Consider the following 22,753-nt stretch of genomic DNA (forward strand, 5'->3'; position numbering starts at 1 on the left):
ACAAACATCCATCATTCAACAACAGCAGCTAAACTATGAAACTAAAACACTAAGACAAACTCAAGCAACAAACAAGCATGCAGTGTGTGTGTGTGTGTGTGTGTGTGTGTGTGTGTGTGTGTGTGTGTGTGTGTGTGTGTGTGTGTGTGTGTGTGTGTGTGTGTGTGTGTGTGTGTGTATTGGACTCAGAGAGACAAAGAGAGAGAGAGCGAAGATGGCGGATGCGATCTCTTGGATGTGGGGATGTCACGCCAAGGGCTGGTCAATGGAGGTGACTGGGCAAGGTTTGATCAAACAATGGCGGAACAGTGTCTGTTGACCTAACACGTGCCTTGAATCACAGTGTGGTTTGGACAGAGCTAGACTCTGATGTTCCAAATTTGGTGCAGGTGCTACCACAACACACGTGTCTGATGTTATAGTGGGGTCGTTATTGACACATTTTCAACAAGCCGCTCATGAGACTGCGTGGCTAACGCTCAGAGTGCAGCAAGGAGGGCGAAACAGCCATGGAGAGACAATACTTACCTTTCTGTCACTCAGCAGATGGTGAACGAACTCAGGCTTGAATCACCTTCGGCTGGTCCTTGATAGGATCCCAGCTTACTGTATGCTCACAGGGTGGCAAAGCTAACACTTACTGTAACTCCACAGAGTGGAGAGGCTCAAATCAGCTTGTGATGAGGGCAAAGAAAAGCAAGCAACAAGCACAATGTTTTATAGTGTAAACCCAGCCGCAAAAAGGACTCTGCAGTCCAGAAATACACATAGCATAAAAGCATTCAATACATTCTAATTTCTAGTATCTGCCCAGACACTAAATAAGCCTCACGTGTGACCACACTGGTGACCACACTGGTGACATCCGCCTCCTCAATCCAGCTCGTTTCCTCAGCTTAGATGAAATGCGTTGGCCGGGTCAGTGTCTTGAGGGCTGGCGGTGGCTGCTGAAACAGCGGAGTCAACGTGGGTGAAGAAAAAAGGGCAAAGCAGGTCACTCTCTGAGGGGACATCCTCCTTCTGCAGTGATGAGAGAAGCTGGGTTGCACAGCTGTCTTCTGGATCAGGAACGTGTTTGGTGAACACAGGGGAATCTTGGCTTGTCCAGCGAGTTCAATGACTGCGTCCTAGGCAAAGGTAAAAGCCAAACGTCGGGTTGCTTCGTTTGAGTAACAGCTGCGAAGGTGAAAGCTGATGCTTCCAGCAACATGTTACGACGACCTCCCCTTCTAGCGGTAGTAATGCACACACGTAGTTTGCTTGTCACCTGATTATCAGACTGAATTGCCCTTTGGTTGAACCGAAGCCAGATGAATTGAAGAAATATGCCAGAGTTGGTCTTTCTGAAAACTGACGTACAAAATTGTATACAAAAAAGTGGTATTATTACAGACATTAATGGTGGTTCAGATAATCAGAGTAAACTTCTGGCTTGATTACAACCTGTTAGTCTAGCATAGGCGTGCTATTCTCTTCAGTGCTGTGCCAACACTGGAGAAAGCTCTGGTTGCACCAATTATCATTCTGCGAGAGAGGAAAAAAATGCTCTGGCTTGTCTGCATTTCTTAAGAAAAGTCTTTGACGGTGCAAAGCCCAGGAAGGAAAAAGAAAAGGGCTTGTTTAAGTTCATACCATTAGCGACCAGGCTAGGGTTTGGCTAACTTGCCATTTTCAACGTGCAGGTTGCTAGCTCTGAGGTTGTTGTTGTTTCCCGTAGAGATGGGGATTTTAAAACCATTATTCAGCAGAGAGCAGAAGCGGAAGAGAACGCCGACTAAAATAGTTGGCCAATGGCCGTCAATAAGTCAGAATAACAAGCTGTTTGATCATTTGACCTTTTGACATAGTGATAGTGCCAGGATCTCAAATCTCAGCAATAACTTTGTTGAGTACAACTATGAAAATAAGATCTCATTTGTAAGAAATCGGAGTTATCCTTTCAAATCCTATATTCACGAACAAATTCTGACTTCCGAGTTTTACTCACAGCCTGATATGAAAACATACATTATAATTTACATTAATACAAAGCTGCAACAATTGTTTTAATCAACATTTAATCTGTTGATTACTTTTTGTTAGTATAAAGTTAAAAGTTTGTGAAATGGGGTTCCTTAGCAATCAAAAGGTTTTACTTTTACATTTCCTGTCTGTCTTCAATGTCCAATAAACACATAAAATGTCCCAGATATTCTAAAGAAATATAATTGTAAATAAAACTGTGAAACATGACAATCAGCAGTTTCAGAGTCCAAAATTAAATAGCCCCCCCCCACCCCATACCCCACCCCTCTTTGCTTATAATTACTTATGCGATTAATAAATCATCAAGCTTTTTATTGCTCTTCAGTTGGTTGAGTAATTGACTGACTTTTGGCACTATCGGAAACAAAAGCAGAAAAGATAATGAAGAGGTTTTTCTAAAACACAACAGTAAACAATTACTAGCATTTCTGGAAATTAACTAGTTTAAACAGCAAGTCAGGTCACAAAGTCTCTGCCTCCTTTCTTTTATTAAAGAAGATAATTCAGTAAAACTAAATTATGTTTTTGTAGCAGTTGTACTGTGGACCTGACACCTACAGTAGATCTCAGCTGTGTATACCTGCCTTCTTTTTGTTTGCCTCACTCAACTCTTTCTGTTTTTCTCTCTGGAAATACAGCTTCAAAGCTCGAGCCTCTCGCACTACTCTCTCCCTGTTCTGTCTCTGCTTATGTTACTATCACAGGGTGTGAGGCAGTGTGGAGTCGCTGGTTATGATGCCCACCTTAAGATCTATAGTTTTTTCTCTCCAGCACATCCATATGCAAACACAACAGCAATCGAATGATAAATCATTCAGAGATGATTCCAATTCCCATCCTTCATCCCAGCCCCCACCCCGGTCAGGTCCTTTTTTAGGGCCTAGCTTTTGAATCACTGCTTCAGTCAATGATAGATGGAGCCTTAACAGTCCAGGCCGGGGGGAGGCTGTGACAAATGCCTCCGGCACAGCCTGTTGATGGGACTACATTATCCGAAGTTGAACTGGAGTGAATTAGAGGAGAGGAGCCATGCGTGTCCATGCATCTCTCTGTATAACAACCACAAATAAGGCCCAACACACAACCCTTAGAGAGCAGATTGATGGATCATCATTGGCATTTCTTTCATACCCAGTAACCCAGTCCATTTTACTGTGTCTTTTTCATCCATCCTCAGAAATTTACTTCAAATAATTTGTGGAATTCAGAATATCATCCCAACTATTGATAGATTTTTATAAGGAGGTGTGCAGGATTTTTCGTTTATCAGGTCTGGTTCAAAGATTTCCTTGCAGTCTTTATGGGAAGGGGAACAGCCAGTTTTCAGAGCAGGGTAAAACCAGAACAACAGTGAGTTAAATGCAGCTGTTAAGGTACAGATGCTGGAATTAAAATGGTCTGACCGCATGCTTTCGACTTCCTGTTTCACTTTTGATCTATGTCTCTCAGGATGCAGAGGAGTATGCCGAGCTGCCCGTCAGACACAACGAGGACCAGCTGAACAGCCAGCTGGCTCAGCAGCTCCCCCTGCAGGTCAACCCCCACTCCTATGACAGTGCCCACACCAAGACCCACCTGCTGCTGCAGGCCCACTTTAGCCACGCCCAGCTACCATGCAGCGACTACAACACCGATACCAAGACAGTGCTGGACAACGCCATCCGAATCTGTCAGGTAAGATTCACAAGGTAGTCGATAAACAGCTGCTTCAAGTTACTAACATGATAACTGAATAACATGAATCTTTGATTTACCATTTTATCAAACATAAAAACAACCAGTAATGATTCAGGCTTTAGGAATATTTGTACAATCCCTGTGGATAAATAAATGACTTTTTCAGCTAGTAAGTGCACCACAAATGATCATGTTCCACCAGCCTGGTGTAGCATACTCTAGCTACACCATGAAGGGCCATTTCTCCTGCACCTTGCCAATCGGGGGGAACTGACTCAAAAAGTGAGAGAATGCATAATTGTTGTTTTAAGGCATTCGGGATCACTGCAACTGAGTGAGTATGCAAACATGAAAATGAATTCATGTTATTGACTTTTGTGTTCCATCATCCAGGTTGGGAAAACACTTGGATTTGTTCCAATGTACAAAACGTTCAGGTATCAAGCTTCTGCCTTTGAGCCAGCTGAACATTACCTTCACCGGCTAAAATGAAAGACGTTGTTGGCCGTAGATCATATCAGATTTAACTTATTATCGTCAATTCCATGACCAACTTGACTAGAGGCCAAGAAACGTAACCATATACCACAACTGTTGGATCTGTGTGATGGACATATGTTTTTTGCAGTTTAACAAATGAAATTTATGAACTTTTTGAATCTGTACTATCACTTTGATTTCTTAGAGATAATGTATATCGGTTTTAATTGTTGATAATTGGTGTAATGGCATTATGTTCTAATAGTATTAGAATAAAGTAGTGCACATGAAAAGGAGGAGGTTCTGTGCTGTAGATATGAAGAAGAGAGAAAGAAAGGTGAATGTTTAACATTAGTAGGTGATTTGTAGTTGAACTTGCTGATCCATCTCATAAATAACATGATGCTTAGAGGTTAGATCTAACAACCAGGCTTCTCATTGTCTGGCAGCCACAATGTGTCTGCACCTCAGTGTTTACTTGGAAAGTGGCTCAGGACACTTGAGCAACAGAATACTCACCCCCAGTATATTATCAGAGTCAGTAACTCTGATAACATCCCCATAATTTTATCGATCAAAGATTGTCCATGCAGGTTATCTCACGGGTAAGGTGTGATGTGCTAGCTGGTGTTTATTCAGTTTCTTTTTATGTACTGTTTGAAGTTAGGACCATGGCTTAACGTCTGTAAGCTATTGTCCACAGCTCAGGATGGGTGGTTGTGTGTGTGCACATGTACATGTGCTTGTGATTTTCCATGCTGTGTATCTGGCAGTGATATTGCATGGCTCATGGATGTGGTTACTTCTCTGGTGTCCTGCTGCTACCGTTTACTGAAATGGTTCTGGTTTTAAGTTTCTTTATGGTTGTTTTTATCGAATGAATGTATATTTTTACTGTGACTACAGTATACAACAAGTGAATGCAACAGACTGTAGCTGTCCTTTGACGACATTCTAATTGACTGGAGAAGATTCTCATAACCATTTCCCCTTTTTCAAATGTATACTTCCAATAAGACACTGAGCCTTATCACATAGCATGCTCTTGAGACGAATCCCAGAATATTACAATGACTTCAGTTGATAATCTGCACAGTCTACAGACCACTCTGCAGATCTGTAGATCACTCCTCAGGATGAGGTGGACCTGAAGGTGCACAGCTTGAATGTGTTGGCTGAAAAAACTGCATGAACTGTATAAAGATATTAAACCAGAACAGACCAATACACAAGGAACAGGGGTGGGCAATATGGGTCTTGAGCACACTATATGTAACTTTATATCACAATCACAATCGTCATTGATACAATTTACATTTACTGGAAAATCAATTGAGAAATACATTAGTCCAAAAACACAATAGAGACACTGAGGCACAATGGCTGGATGGCTAAATGTTCTTTAGGAGGCTGGTTAGTTCAGTTGCAAACCAGACAAGAGATAAATTCTCACCTTCAAAGGTTTGCAAATAATTCCACTGCAGTTTATACTCCAGCACGGCAGAGTTTTAGCAAATTGGGTGGTGCTACACAGCTATAAAGCCATGCAGTTTCCTCAGTTATGGACTCTGTGGCTTTCCTTTCCCATAAAGGTCCCATTTCGGCATTGATTCCATTGAAATGAATTAATTTTAGGGCTGTGCAGTTAATCAAAATATAATTGAAATCGTCAATATGGCCAAGTGCAATGTCCAAATCCCAGAAGCTGAAATGTTTTATTAAAGGTGACTTGTGTGACAAACATCATTAAAGTTGAGTACTGACAAATGTCACATCATAGTGATTTTTATTTTTTTTTGTGAAAACAAAAATTGTGATGCAAAAATGATCATTAACACTAATCGTGAATCATATGACAATGACAATATACAATGTCTGTCAAAATAATAGGATCTTTATTTTTTTACCATATGGGGCAGCCTTAATTTATAATTTCTACAAATTTCACTCTTTTAAATGCATTTGTTTGTTTTGAAGAACAATTCATGACAAAATTCAACCTGTAATGGTAGAACTCAATCTGGAATAAAGTGACAAGTGAATATATTTTCCAGGTATGTGGTTTTGCCTTCTGTAGTATATTCTGTCAATGAATTTGCTCAAGCAGCTACTGTCAAATGTAAATCCCTCTTAATTTGTACTGCAGTAGCATTTTAATTTCTTTTGCTTGGACTTTTCTGTGGACCCAGAGTTGACTGAGAGAGCAGCTCTGTTCAGTAACCTCAAACCTCACAGAGGGGTGAGGGGAAAATCACCGGGCAGGCAAATAATGGAGCTCAAGGCTGGCTTGAAAATGTCATGTCATGCATGCTTTAGTGTTACCCCTGCTGCATCGTCTCTGTCCCTGTTTCACAAACGGTATACGTCCGACTTCATGCTGCCAAAAGTTTGAGATTCCAACTCTAACCTTTTACTCAGGCAATACAAACTAAAGCAACTGGCCTGTCATTCTAACAGTCACTTTTTAGTTCATGATCTGGTCCAATTTGTTGGCCTCCCTCCCCTGTTGCAAACCTAAGTAACAGTAAGGTGATGTCATTTTCTGAACTTACCAGACTGTTCTACCTGTTCTTCTACTTGTCTTTACAGACTTAGTCATCGAATCTACATTACTAATGATTATCTATCCAAAAACCCCATTGTATCAATATTTGTGAAAGTACCAACAGTCATCCCTATAATATTATCATAATTTCGATATTGAGATATTTGGACAAAAATATTTTGATGTTTGATTTTGTCTCAGTGTCTCGGTGAACCAGGGCCAACATAAAAAGTGGCAGTTAAAAACTTCGCTCATTTGATACCCTGCCAGGTGACTTCAGCTGAGATGGAATAAAAATCATGATTAGTCTATCTAGAATGTTATACTTTCTTCTAATTCTTTTCTCAGGCAATGCTGGATGTAGCTGCCAATGAAGGTTGGCTTGTTACAGCCATCAGTATCTGCAACCTGGTGCAGATGATCATCCAGGGCCGCTGGCTGCACGACTCCTCATTACTGACGCTGCCACATGTAGAACAACAAGACCTCTATCTGTTCAGGTAAAAAACACTTCAACACAGGTACAGCTGACAGGTGTGAGCAATCAATTCTAGCTAGCTCTAGTAGATGGCTAATCTGCCTGGTTGTTCTCCCAGCTGTGCTTAGAATCACATTACATCTCATCTGAACAGCTTCTCTCCATGTCATCCAAAGTACTCTGGGTGTTAAGGATTTCACAGATTTAAGGTCTGGCTGCTGTATCAACAAACAGGACTCAGTATTGTACGCACTAATAAACCATTCCCTTCCTTACTGGAGGTATGGATCTCAGCTAACATCATCAGTTACAATCTGCAAACCTCCTACACAGGCCCAAACCACATGCAGTCACACCTATTCCTAGTTTTTCCTTGCTCACACAGAATGGATTTCTAGGCCTGCATCCTACAGTGTTGAATAATTTTGTGCAAACTCAATAAAGATGGTCCCTATGGTGAAAGACTGCAGGAAGTGTGGGGCCGGATTTGTTTTGTGATGCTGCCTCAGGACCAAGAGTCTCCCCCTACCCTCTCTTCCAAACACACTATAGGAAATGGGCACACAGGAAGGGGAGGAGCAGCGTGGGAGGCTTCGATGGGCCAATTGAAGGACTTCCTGAACTGATTGCTGCCTGCAATGGAAAGGAAAATGTCTTAGCTGCTATTCTCGGCCAAGAGTTTCAATCGAGTCAGACTGCACAGGTAAGATAACAAATGTTAATACATCAAGAGCAAATTGGGAAATCATTGAATTATGCACTTTGGAGAAAGTTGTGTTCCTACAGAAGCGACAAACAAAAACTGATTACGGGAAAAATTAAATACTGTATGTTTTACAAATATGATCTTCAGAATGGGCCTATTCCCACATTTAGTGCATGCTGATCACACACTATCACACACACACACACACACCATTATCAGTGACGTGCCATGAGCAGTCTTGCCACTGTGGTCCTAGATGCCTCCAGGATCCCCAATTACAGCTCCATTGATAGGGTTTACAGCTCCAATTTAAGTGCTAATTGCAGCAGTAATGAGAGTGTCCGGGCACGACGGCAGACCCCGTGGCTTCACCCAATCAGTGTCCCCGCTTTTCTCCTTCCCCACCTTTACTCCCCAGCCATCCCTGCCCCCCCACAGTGTGGCGGCCTCTCTAATTAAATAATTAGATGTGCAGCAGCGTTCCTGTCTGACTTGCTCAGGGAGCGTAATCCTCACATAAATAGCTTTTGGCCGGTGAATCAGAGCGGCTTTTCTCCTCCTAGCCTTCAATACACAGCCATAGACACACACACACACACACACACGCATGCACGCACACATACACCCTCTTCCATCTCTTTTTTTCTGTCACTCTCTCTGTGCCTTTATATTTTAATGTCTTATGTCTTCCTCATGGTGGTGCCTTTGGCTTGACCCTACTGTTAAATTCTTTATAATAACACTTAAAGGTGCAGTCAGTGATTAGAATCCAGTACACTTTTTGTCTAATTTGGTGAATATCTCCTCACAGTCCAAGGTCTGTGTGTGCGCTTAAAAAGACATTCAGTGTTCATACACAGCCCTGGCTCTGTAAATGGGAAACAACTATTTCAGCGGCTCAGCAACAGGTGAACTAGTTGCACTCCAACCTCTGCATCTTCCTCTGCTTCCTCTGGCTGCTCTCCCTCTTCCACATCCTCACCCATGAGGAACGGAGCTTCACTATGGTAGTAATGAAGCCTACAGTGAAATAACATCAGAGATATTACCTTAGCAACTTGCTATAAAAATATTGTATCTGCTACTGTAGACCCCATATTCTTCTCCTTGGAATCACATGTATTCGGCTGGGTAACACTACTTACTGAGGCTAACTTACCCTCAGGCAGCAGACGCTCTCTCTCCAGAAACACTTCCACAACAATATTTCCACAGACATTCGGGCTATGTTCAGACTCCCAGCCAAATTCAGTTTTTGGCATATCCAGGTTGTATTCAGATTGATTTGAGGAAGTCCGAACAGCAAAAAAAAAACAAATGAAATGTCTTTTGTGCAAATCGGATCCAAACCACATTTGAGGTGATTTGATATGTGATTCAAATCAGCTCCGTCTGGTCGTTACCACAGCAACCTATGCAGACAAGTTTGTGTTGTCTAGACATGAAAATACAATCTGATCACTAATTTTCAGACACTTTCAGATCTGATTTAAGAAACAAATCTGATCAGATCTGTTTACAGCTCCTGGTTAAATAGTAATAAAGCAGGCTGAACACAAACTGGACCAGAACTAATGCCTGTATACAGCCAGATAAATGCAGACTCCTGAAAGAGAAAGATCCAGTCTTGTTTTTGCATCTGGTCTTTGAACATTTCTCTGATATCTTGTAAGTCGCAGTCTTACACAAGACGTCTTCACAGGTACCTAACTCAAGTAGATGATCATGGTTCCTCCCAACAGAGCTGGGCAAGGGTGCAAATTCTGTTCAGTCCAATTGAGCTTGAAAGGTTCCCATTCTATTGCCACAGGGCTGGTGCTATATCGGTATTACTAATTACCAGTGGATTGCAGCAAACCCCCCGTCGCCTCTAGTCATGTTTTGATATGTTGCAAAATGTGAGATCCACTGATGATTTAGCTGATGAACAGTAATATAGATATGATATGAATGTCCTCCTCATTTCCTTTTAATCTGTTCTCTCTCTCTCTCTCTCTCTCTCTCATCACCTCATCAGGTGTGGTCTTTCCTGAGTCATCTCCCAGTGCTGGAGGTCAACATGAGTGTGAAGGGCTGGTGGGAGGAGAGCCAGGAGCAGACAGAGCGCCCCCTGCCTGCAGCAGGAGCTAACCTGAGGGAGGAGAGAAGCTGGCTGGATGTCCACGCTGACCAGGAGTATGTCCTGCAGGTGTCCCTGAGACGCATCAACCAGGGCCAGCAGAGGGTCAGTATGCCCAATACCAACACTCAACTCTCAACTCTCCACTAAGTCACTGTAATGTATCATTATAAACTCTGTGTAAGATATGTATTTGATGAAAAATATGTATCCGTAAATTTAGACACCACATAGTAAGATCTTAGAAATAAACTGGCTTAACCTTTATAGCTGCACTATTTTTTTATTTCTATTAACTGTTGATCCAATGACTGCATATTAATGTGCAGTTACCCTTAGCCAGAGGTTGCATTAACCAAATATTTTGCATCTGATATCTGAAAGCTGTCGGTCATTTTGACAGATTAGAACACTGAGGGCTGTCGACCATAACATTAGTAATTCACTAGCAATATGTGGGCCACCTGTAGAAGACCCTGTTGCCATCCGGATGCTGACAGCATGTTGAACAGCTATGGAATGGAGACCTTAAAGCGTTTCTGTGGCCACTACAGGTCAGCGAGTGCTGCAGCCACACTCCTGGTGTAAAAGGGGCGCATGCTGCAGGATTCAAAACTCCAACTGAAGTTGGGCTGGTAATTCCAGTCTCTAGTGTGGCAGCAGAGGTTCAGAGCAAAATGAACCTCCAGTCTTGGATTACGCTGAAGTTTTATTACCCAGTTTACATCCATGCAAACCATCTTTTCCATCGTTCTTCTTTGTCTGTTTAAGAACATTGGTTGTGTTATATTGTTATATTGCCCTCCTTTGTCACTGCTGAAAAAAAAGATAGTCAGCTATGTTCACTACCAGCAGCAAAGTAAAAGCACAATTCAACTTTGGAAAACACACAAATTTGTTGTTGATTAGTTGTTTACCATAAAACTTCAGAATCCAAAATGGAAGATGCATTTAAGCAAAGCTGCTTTAAATGTGACTCTTCTGATTAAGTGAAAATTGAACTAATTTAAGGCTGCAGTTTGTTATCTTTTGAATACGCCATTCTTAGTTCAGTTTGCTCTGCATGTTGGCTGCAGATGCAGTTCTGTCTGAGAAAGATATACTGATCTTCAGATGGTGTGAATACTTCAAGGGGTCCTCCGGTGATTTAGTATTGTGCCTCCATAAAGTTGGGGGACTAGTTTGTGAAAATCTCTCCAGCCTGTGTTGAACTAACCCTGAAGAACCTCAAATGTAGCTGCAGTTGTTGGGATACAGCAAGTATATAAACAGTTTGTGCGTAGAGTTGTTAGTAAACCAAACAAAATAAATATTTATTCATCAGGTTTGAAACAAGTGCTATACAAGAGAGATCTTTACAGTTCTGCGTAAATACCTGTAATTAACAAATGCAAGTAATCAAAAGGAATTATATTCATAATTATATTTTCGTTAGTGTTTAATCACCTGAAACTAAGAGCTGTTGTGTGTTTGCTCCCTGGCCTTTTATTTCTACAGCGGGAGCAGGTCCTTTTGGTCCTCCATGGAGTCTGCCATGTTTTTACAGTAGCCCAGAACAGACAAACCAAACACTGTTTCAGGGCTTCTTTTCAGCCACCATAAGGGAGGGGGTGTCAAGGGGTGTTCAGTTGGTTGCAGTCTGCAACCACACTGCTAGATGCCACTGAATCCTACACACTGGACCTTCAAATGGACAACTGTGGTACATAAACAGCACAAACTCACTTTTTTCTAATCAATCAAATTGCTCCATCCGTATTACAGTATGTTGTCTGGCACCGCAGTGTCTGTTTACTTTCCCTGTCAGGTGTTAAAATGTACAAGGTAATGTATTTGTCATTGCACAACACAGGACTGCATAACAAAATGAAAGTTCTTAAACTCCTTCATGTAACACAAACAAAGAACATGTATAGTTACTTATATACAAATATAAATAACAAGTAGTGCACCTTTGAATCTGCCTCAGGGTGGCTGTAAGCAGCAGCAATAAGATGGTGATGATTCATATCAAGAGTTCAACATCTGGGAAACACTGTCCATCACTGTGTGTCCATCACTGTGTGTCCATCACTGTGTGTCCACCACTGTGTCCCCACCTCTTCTCGTCCAGCTGTAGTTCTGTGCTCTCTCGATTCAGAACATGGTCCACCCATCGAGTGCAACCACTTGACCTGAGATGTTCTGGTGGAGACAGGTCTCTGTGGGCACAACAGTCTCTTAATTTCACATTGTTTTGTAGCCTGAGTTCCATTTCCTGTGACCAGACATTAGCCAAGAGCAGCCTTAAACCAAGCTGGATTAGCATGGCTCTTATCCCGACTCTCTTCCTCCCTTGGGTGGTCCAAACGGTCAGGTTGGATGGTTGAAAGACCTCATGGACCGTGATGGTCTCAAAGTCTGCTGCTCGTAATCCAAAACACTGCTTTCTCCTCCGATGATGATGACAGTATTTCTGCCATCGGCATTACGTGTTGCAGCAATAAAGTGGAAAAAAATGACGGCCCAAAAAACTGAAATGTAGCATCATTTGGAGGAGCAACTGGCATCTTCATGCACTGCTGTTGCCACAGCATAGCATGAATTTATGATTAAAATGTATTTTATCTTAAAACTTTTTCATACATATATCACATAAAGGCTCTCAACGTCTGTTATTTCAGAGGAAGCAGGACAGTAAGGCCCAGGCTCCCAGGTTCCCCAAGATGAAGGATGAAGGTTGGTTCCTGGTCATTGGGGAGGTGGATCGCAGAGAGCTGCTGGCTGTCAAAAGAGTTGGATATGTGCGCAACTGCTCAGCTGTGTCTGTGGCCTTCTACACACCGGAGAAGACTGGAAAGTAAGCAACTGTAAAGGAGGAAAGATTTAAGCCAATACATTAACAACCACCAACACTTCCCCATACATTTCATGTACAGTGTCACGACTTTATGGTCAAAAACCTTCACATTTATTTAATAGGTTATGACAACGCCTCAAGTCGTGACATGATTACAGGTCAAAGACCTCATTAAATATAATGAATCTTTGAGAGGTGTTTTACACAAAGGAATGTCATTTTGATCAATTCTCAAGGGCCAGCACTGTGCATGACACTAAAAATCAGTCCTTTAACCAGAAGATTGTTTATTATTTCAAATTGTTTTTGGATGCCATGCCTCGTTCTAACTGAGAAAATCTGTTCCCTACACTGTTTGTGGCTCTCAGTTCTACAAAATAAATAGTGTTATATATAAAGGGTTCAGTAATGCCTTTAAACAGCTGCTCAGTGTATTTTTTAACAAACTTTACTCAAATAGGTGGAAATGCATTTGTTGGAGAGTAATTTCAGTGGATTAATTCACATTGGTAATCTATTTAGTATTTAGGGCAGCAGGACAGTGTAGGTGGCACTGAGTCACAATAAACTACAGTGTGTGCTCATGGTAGTGAGGGAACAGTCACCCAGTACAACAGTGTGGTTCATGGATCAGAATCAGAAATACTTTATTATTTAGGGGAAAATTGTTTGTGTTACAGCTGCTCCCATTCAAAATTCAGAATATGCAGAAATAATAATAATAATAATAATAGTAATAGTAATAATAATATCAATATCAACAAAAACAAAACAAAAATACAAGAAATGTACATATATACAGAGCAATAATGCCACACTCAGAGCGAGGAATTAAACAGCTTGTAGGATGCGTTTTTAATTGTCTTTGGACAACAATGGAGCTCTATGACACAAACAAATAAGATTTGTCAGGCTGTGATACACAGTACTTGTTAGTACGATGCATTCACCATGACCATGAGACACATTTAAAAACAAATATATGCTGGTGGTATATATTTACAAGATACAAGAACATTTCCTTTCATGCTTGTGTAGCCGTCCTTATTTTCTAACAGCTGATCCATCTGCCTTCTGCTTTCAGGTGTATCTACACACTGTACCTGATGAGCGACAGCTACCTGGGTCTGGACCAGCAGTATGACATCCACCTGAATGTGAGACCTGCCAGCATCGCTGCTCAGGTCAACACAGAGGTGTCTGACTCAGTGACTGAGCTGTCCCTCAGCTGAGGAACAGTGACAGACAAACGCATTCAAATCCACAAATGAGTGTGATGAAACAGGGACTGTGTCACACTGTTAGGTGTCACTGATGTGTGATGATCAGTTCATTCCAGCGATTTTTTCACAGTGATGGGGTTTGCTTTACTATTTTGCTCTGCCCACTTCATGTCAGCTTCCCTTATCTACTTCTGCTTCAGTCAGTCATTTATTTTTACATTATTTGGCAATGACCTTCATCTCTTACTTAAAATCCAAAATGATGCCCATTTTCTGGTTCATACCTTTATTTTGGATGCCTGCTAGAAAATGTGAACTTGCTTTATTTTCCAAATGACACATTATTGTTCTGTAACTGTCCATTGCTGCAGCACCTCTGTTCACCGTCTGACTGAACTCTTTCAGCCGCCCATTCCTAAACACCCAGTCTGCTCTCATTGGTCAGCCTGGTCTTAGCAGGCCCCACAGCCAAGCTGGGGGGATGTCTGTGGGCGGTGACTGTAGAGTTGTGACATCACAACCTTACTGTAGTCCCGACAGTTCAGTTGAAGACAGTTTCTGAATGCTTGCTGTTTGCATTTCTCCGTGGATTGAGCATTTTAATACTTTCAAGAGCACATAGACCCGCTTTATTAAAAAAGACATGAAAATCAATTTCTACAATATGTGACCTTTAAAACCTGTGACTGCATTGCATTCTGGTCTATTGAAGCAACTGTTAGAACAAGATGAGGTACATTTATGCCTGTTGTACTCGTTGTAAGTGCGGGGTCTGTTAAGAATAATCTCTTGTGAAGTGAAAAACATGATCTTGATATTTTAGTTTGGTTAAACATGTTTTGTTTTCAATTTACTGATTTAACCTAATTAAACGGACAATAGTTCTGTCCCATTTCACATTGAGCCTCCTTCAAAGTCTGTTTTCTAGACCAAATACAATATAAAAGGGCAACAAGACTGTCGGCTACATCACTCTGCCTCCCTCATCTCTCTCCAAGAACAGATGGGAATAACCCCCAGATTCCACCGGGACCATCACGGCTGCGTAACAGCCGCGATACGGTGGCCGGAGCTGATCGCGGCCGTTCTTGACGATGCTCGTGTTTCTGCCAGCTGCACCACAGCACCTTTCAGCAGCATCCCAGAAGCAGCTCTCCCCTCTGCTCTGCGGAGATTACGCACCAAGTCTATTTTTGATGGATGTAGACTGCAGCTGCATCAAACTGCGCAGAGCAGATCGTGCCGGACAGTAAGTCAGGCAGCTGAACAGCATAGTGCATCAGGTCAATTTTCAAAATAAAACTCAGTGTGCCAATTCAGGCTCCACAGCACAACAAAGTGCTATGCACCAATATTGACAGAGGTAGTTGTGTAAAAATGAAAGAAAGAGGACTTGAGCGAGAAGCTCAAACCCTGCCGACCGTAACACCTGCAGCCTTACAACCATTTGCCAGGTATATGTCTGAAACCCCCTTTCCCTGAGTGTGGCACTGGACAGGAGGTTGTAGACACTGTTGGATGATCCGCTTCCTTTGAAGCACACTGATGCCTAACAGTTGGGAACAATTAGAAATGATGCCATGTTGAATCCTGGGTAGGCTTTTCTAATTAAGGTAGAAGGTTCAGCTACAGTCTGCTCTCATAAGCCACAGCCATTGAAAGTCTCGGCCCTGAAAAAGGACGGAAATTCACTTTGATTTTGTATGCCGCCGTAGTTTGTCTGAGCAAACTGGGCTCCACAACATTTACTCAAAAAAATCAATTCCAGTCAACATCCAATATGTAACAGAGGCTGCTGCAGAGTAATGTCAACAAGTCACTTGTTACCCTTTCATAGGCCGCGGAGAAAAAGATCTGCAAGCATCCCATGACACAAAATATATTTCTGACAGAAAATACACAATATGGCATTTATAACTGAGAAACATTCACTATATTCACACAGAATCTCCACCCTGTGTATTCAAATCATAAACCTCTCCTGTTTCCACGTTGATCAGCACTTTTATAATAACCTCCACTATAATATTGCTGGAAATTGTATTGAGATGTGGTCAATATGCAACATGCTTTACAGAATAATACGGCAGCAATTACATGCCCTGTGTGACTCAATGTTCAACTGTTGTTCCATTGACTGTTGTTTTAGGGTTTCCCTTGAAAAGACAGGAGTTAACAGGAAAACCCTTAAAAGTATATAGAAATCGCCCACCACAAACATCCATTACACTAAACTAACTCATGACAACCACTGTGGCCTTATGGGAAAATAGCAAGGGGTAAATATAGATGAGACGGTGAGCAGTTAATGACATTAGCTCAAGTTCTGCAAGGATTCTAGTTTTTGTGACACAATATATAAAAAATGTTTTTGTTGTATTGAGTGGATTTAAAGTCAGAAGTTAGTTTAAGAACATTAATCTACATATAGAAGACACAGAATGTTGATTTTGCAGAGGGGATAAATGTGGCCTCACTGTGCCAAACAGGGAAAAGCTGACCGTTTTCTCCTCCTGGAGTGGATTTCATTGCAGGTGTGTGAAACCACCTTCTTTCCACTACAGGGCCTTCACTCAGGATCACCAAACTCTCCCATTACTGTCTGTTATATCAAAGAAATCTCCAGTGTCCCCAGCTCAAACCCTTTAGTGGAGAAGTTTGACAAAACCCACAAAAGACAGCAAAACCATCAGACAGACCATCATGTGGTGAATTCATGTTTATAAGAACAGAAATGTGCAATGGTTGAAATTTTGAAATGTGCATTTGGATAATAACTTTGAATGTGTAGATCAGCTTCTAAATAAAAACATCATTTCACTTGAAGACTAAGTCCAGATCTTCCTTATTTGACCATTTTTATCTGACTTTCCAAACTTGTCTGCCTGTTTGATTTTCACGTTGACTTGCTGCTCCTGGATGGGACAATCTGGGCCATTACAAACAATTTTAGGACACAGAGTCCGTGCCTGTTAATGGTTGTATCAAATGACCACATACAGCACCTTTGCTGCCCTCACTCAACTGCCAAAGGTTTTGCAGTTTGCTAACAAACCTCAGCTGATGAACCTGAATTCCACCAAATCCATGTCTAACATGTAAACATGTTACACCTGTACAGACCTGCAGGGGAGGTGGAATGGTTTAGCACTCAACTAGGATACACTGGATCTAGTGACATGTGCAGGTGGAACCCTTGAAGCCAGTGAGTTGAGAAAAGAAACAAGTTGTCAACATAACTTTGAGTTATCATCACCTTTTAAGTATACAAGGAGAACTGTTGTCTATTCACAAAGCATATAAAATCCATCTATTCTTATTATGTCTATTATTTATCCAGCAGATATAAACATATATCATATATGTTATCATATAACATATATACTGTTTATAAGGAGCCATGTTTGTGTCCAATATTCACTCTCTTATAGCTCTGTTTTTGGTCTCCACCAGCTCTTGACAAAATATCTGTTTCATTTTGTTCACCAGCTAGTCTCTTACTGTATCTGCTGTTTGGTGCTGAACAGTTGGTGTACAGTGGATTTTTAGAGCTCTTTCTCTGGAAAAGAAAAAAAAGAAAGAAAAGCAACTCTTTGAGAGCACTAAGAGTCAAGTTGCTGCCGGACAGCTGAACAATGAGCTGAAACAGGAAGCTGCAGATGATAACCCTCTGTAGCTACACATTGTTGCATTATTTTAACATTGCCGTTAGATACATTATTAATTTAAAAAATATCTTTCATAGTCATTTTAACTTTTGAGCAGATCATGTTCATCCATTCATGCAACCCTGTTGTCAAACAGAAGGTTAATAGTACACTCTTCTGTAATACTACTGTAACGCTGTTGTTGTAGAATTAGAAAGAAGACAGTTGAGTAGACTTCTGTAGCCTGCTCCTCATTTCTGCTGAAGGCTTCATTAGTCACTATTAGCATATGACCGAACTGGTCAAGTTGCATTTTGGGTAAGATTGGTGGCAAAATCTTGACAGAGAAAAAGATTGTGGGGGAAAAAAATAAATAGAGAATATCTCTGCTTCTGCTGTATCACTTTTGATCTTTTCATCTGTCCAATGTGAGTCCAACAATCTTACAGGAGAACAATGCTGAATGAGTGAAGCACTCGTCTAGGTACTGAAAGGTCAAACGCTATACTGATAATGGCTCATAAATAATGAGGTTAGGCCACTGAAACATGGTTTAAATTGGCAAAAGATGGTGGTTCAAAACAAAACAAGCCTGTAATTTTAGGCCTGAGACAGAATGCAAACTCCAGTCTCTGACAATAAAGTGAGATGTGTTACAACACAGTCAGTAGCACTCGTACCTCCACACCCTTACATCTGCGGCACTACAGCAGGACTACTTGTAGGAAAAGCACAGCTGTTACTAATATCATTAGCAATGGCTGTATTCTACTAAAGTATCTCAGTAATCCATGAACAATAGCAGGACCGGAAGTCATTCAGTCAACATCCATTAGATTATTTACACCAGTGTGTTTTCAACTGAGACATGTCAATTTGTTTACTGTATAGTCTGTAGCAACTGAGCACTGTCGCTGGCATCTATTTAACACCACAGAATGCAGAATCTTCAATAAGATTAAAGTATTAATGTTGTAAGATGCTGGGCACTAACGGGACGATTGCTAGTTTTAAACAAGCTAATGCTCCCTGCTATAATGCAAGACATATTCAGGAATGTCTTCAGGAAAGTTCTAATGAAATGTTGATTCCTCTGCCACCACGATTCTGTGACAACTACATCTGAGTTGTGTCTCTATCAAGTCACTGTACCGACAACAAAAGTTCATCCACAGTTCATTCAATTTGATTTAGAAATATTAAAAAAAGATCTCGAACTTGGGTCTTCAACAGGGGTCCACGCCCCCTAGGGGATCCTCTGAGTTATTACAGAAGGACCACCAAATTATTGTTTGATGATATTTTTTCAAAAATGTAAATGTGTCTAGCAGTAACATGAATCCAACAAACCACCAGAGACATTGCACAATAAGGCTAACACACATAACATTAGCAATGATACAGCTGCTGCCAATTCGGGACTGTGGCTCACCCTGATGTTCAACACAATTTTATAGATTCTATGTATAAGTTCCCTGCTCCATCTCTCTATCAGCTAAGATCTATGATCTAGAACATTACAATCCCAAAGTCTTGATAGTCAAACAGAAGGCAGCAGTAAGTGATAGTTAGTGCTTATATTAACTGTACATGTGATACTTTTCAACCACATGTAGATTACAGAACACTAGGGCTACATTCATAGAGCAGAGCTGGTTATCAACTTCTGAACCTTTTCACTGTCACTGTTGTTTTCCACGTATATGGCTTGTTTTTTTTGTTTTATTTCCCTGTACATGAAGAAACTTCAGAGGAAAACTGAATCACTGTCTTCACAGGGCTCAATCAGAGCAAAAAAGATAACTATGCTGGGACCGAATTAAAAGCTTGGAGTAACCTCGACATTCAAAGATCCATCCAAGTCCGATTTGCAGCAGATAGCAACATTTGCGACACAGGTGATGCACCCTGTAATATTTCTGGGGATTTTACAGGTTTGTTGACCTGAGTAGGAGTCAATCACACACGTGTGTACATGTTAGTTTGGTCAGAAATCTTTTCCTTTTTTTTTTTTTTCTACCAAATATGTGAAAATCTGAAAGTTTTGAGCCAAAATATGACATTAAAATAAAGGATTTTTTTTTACAAATGTGACGGATAACATTTACAAAAAGCATAACCGAAAGAGAAAAAATAGTTACACTCAGATGTATAAATTCTCTGAGTTTTTCAGTGGCTGATCATTGAGTTGAGTTGTGTTGGGGGAGAACAGCAGCAGACATTTCAATCATCAGATTTGAACATACCGGGCAGAGTCAGCTGCCTATTCTTCTCATTCGCTTCAGTCATTCCATGCTGGAGTACTACAAAACCCCTGGTTTGTTGTCTGATCATCAGATTTAACACAAATTAATTTAGGAATATGCAACATATTAAGCATAAAACTGAGATAATGAAAGCTTTTAAACTGAGCTCATCACTGGAACCCTCTTCAGGTAATAAAGCAGCAACAACCTTAGTTGGGTCAATGATATTTTTAGGGGCCTCTTGAGTCAGGGGCCAAAGTGGGTAAACACCCGTTGGCCAGTCCTGCTATTTTTAAATTTAAACTTTTAACTAGAACTTGAGGCCCTGTTTTGGAGAGGGACCCTGTGACAAGATCAAACTTTAACACCTTTAATGTTTTATTTTATAATATGATTACAGGATGCAAATTCTCCCACAAATCTATGTATAATCTAGTTATTTTAGCAACTAAAATCTATAAATGTTTATAAATCAGATCAGAAAACTGTTTTTAAAAATGCCATCAGCAATATCCTAGAGTACAAGGTGACGTCATTAAATGTCTTCTTTCCAATTTAAAGTCCAAAACCCAAAAACGTTTAAGAAGAAGACAAAAATGTATTGTCACATACCATCATACTCAGTCAGTTCAACATGGTGAAATGTGTTCTCTGCCTTTAACGCATCCCTGTGGAGCAGTGGGCAGCCACTGTGCGGCGCCTGAACCAACTGTAGCTCCGGGCCAGAGCCTTGGTCAGGAGCACTGACAGAAGAAATAAGATATACATGGACATGTTTAAATTTACTGAGATGTAAGACTAAGAGAAGCAGCAAAGTCACACATTTATAAAGCTGGAACAGTAATTCTGGGATATGTTTGCTTGAAATATTATGTAAACAATGAATGATCAGTTGACAGAACAATTAATGCATAATCAAATTATCTTACTAATGGACATACAGCAAAAGACAAGACAGCATTCCAGTGTAGGAGTACTGGTTGGCTCATTTTTGCCCTGGGGACCCCTGGCATGTTTCTCCATCACTGTGGGGGCCTGAGGCAGCAGCCCCCTTGGTTATTGATCCAGCCTTGCCTATACACCTAAAGTCTAGTAATACAGTAATGATACTAGTTGGCAATAAAAATGTGGGATAATAACAATCATTTCTAATAATAATTTATTTTGCATTATTTGTTCAAGAAAGTTCCAGTATAAGGTCCGATTTTTGTTGCCATCCGGAACTTTGTGCTGTTATCAAGTATTTTAATTAAAACGAATTTGAAGGCTATTTGATCTGAAGTGCAGTTTTGTTAAAATACGTGTTATTTAGGTGTTTTATATTATTAAGGAAAACGCAGTGAAGTCTTGAGCTTTTCGCAATATAATCGGCTTGTTGTGATCACTGCATCTCTGGCCTAAGTCCTGTCCTGACAGCATGGAGACTTAATCACATGGAGTATTTCTGATGCTTATACTTTCCACAGACGCAGTCTAATTGCCAGTAAATTTGGAGTTGAAGCGAAGGTTAACCCAGCGTCAACCATTCCGTGCGCCTACAGCATCCCGGGTGATTTCCTCACCGCAGGCTGGATCCCATTACCGAGCGGCCGCACTGGCTCCAACACAGGCGGAGAGGAAGAGAGGGCCGCTCCGCCGCCATCATCATCATCATCATCATCCTATCTTGGAAGGGCTGGACCAAAACATGTTAAAAAATATTTAACAGCATGATTTGACATTTTAAATAATAAGGAGACTCGTGGGGACATTGGAAAATAGGCTAATGCATTCATAATCCCTCATCATATTTAACAAATAAAGTTACTGTGGTACCAAAGAGCATTGTGAAATATGAAGACTCCAGCACGTAGCCTATGTCAATCCAAGCAAAAGCGCAGAGAGACTGGCCTCAGAGCTGCTGTCCTCGCTGGCGTGATGATGGAAGGTGGTGGCCGAGCACAGGCAGCGGGGCTGAAGGGCTCCACGTCAGTTACACGAGGCCGCGTTCCACTAATATCCCATACCTGTCGGCCGCTGTCGTTCAGCACTGTGCTGATATAGAGTAATGAATCAGTAGCCGAATCCGTCCTCACTGTGTTTCCATGCTGAACACACGAAATGATGGCCTACACTGTTTCAGCAGGCCTAGTGTACCTGTTCTAGTTAATCTTACCAAGAAATTAAACTAACCTTTGTTTAGTCCTGTGTGCAGAACATGATGAAAAGACCGGCTCCGGGGGAGACTCAACAGATGCTACACACAAGCCTACCTTTTCTTTTATTTACAACAAGTTAGAAAACAATTTCGATTCGGTTTTAGATGTAAAGGACACATAGTTCAGTCTAGACTAAGTGTAGTGTAGCACTGTGTGTCAGATAGTCCGGCCTTTAAACAAAACCTAACCCCGGCCTGGCAGAGGATGCAGGTTAGAAAGGCCTCTGCACAACACCATTCAGACTGAATACGCCAAACTCTATTCAAAAATCTCCTTAGTTCTTAACAGCACACAGCCCACATTATCAATCCCACCTCGATCTTTCTTAATTGTTATAATCTGCTTGTAAAATGAACATGTTTGTACCGAACATTACAACACACACAGGTTCAAGCCCACATTTCGTTGCCTTTGAGCTTCAACAACAACGAGTCTGCAAAGTTAAAGTCAATCTGCGCCGAACGAAAGAAAAGCTCACACATTAATAAGAAAATACTTTAAGGAAATCTCGACGAAATCTGTATTTTTGTGGACAGACAATAAATATTTTAAAGTGACGTATTTTTTAAG

The 22,753-nt window shown here is 41.1% G+C and overlaps 1 protein-coding gene across 1 annotated transcript in view; it reads left to right on the forward strand.

Moving 5' to 3' along the window:
* Positions 1–14,989, forward strand: part of ascc3 (activating signal cointegrator 1 complex subunit 3) — a 180,035-nt gene extending 165,046 nt beyond the window's left edge. The window contains exons 37-42 of the mRNA XM_084356676.1: positions 3,475–3,699; positions 7,076–7,227; positions 7,758–7,908; positions 9,929–10,135; positions 12,694–12,869; positions 13,954–14,989. Of these exons, the coding sequence (XP_084212802.1) occupies positions 3,475–3,699; positions 7,076–7,227; positions 7,758–7,908; positions 9,929–10,135; positions 12,694–12,869; positions 13,954–14,101 (1,059 nt within the window). The 3' untranslated portion in view covers positions 14,102–14,989. The remainder of the gene's footprint in view (positions 1–3,474; positions 3,700–7,075; positions 7,228–7,757; positions 7,909–9,928; positions 10,136–12,693; positions 12,870–13,953) is intronic.
* The last annotated feature ends 7,764 nt before the right edge of the window (positions 14,990–22,753 follow it).

This window comes from Pagrus pagrus (genome assembly GCF_965226575.1).
Source record: "Pagrus pagrus genome assembly, chromosome: 7".
NCBI lineage: Eukaryota > Metazoa > Chordata > Actinopteri > Spariformes > Sparidae > Pagrus > Pagrus pagrus.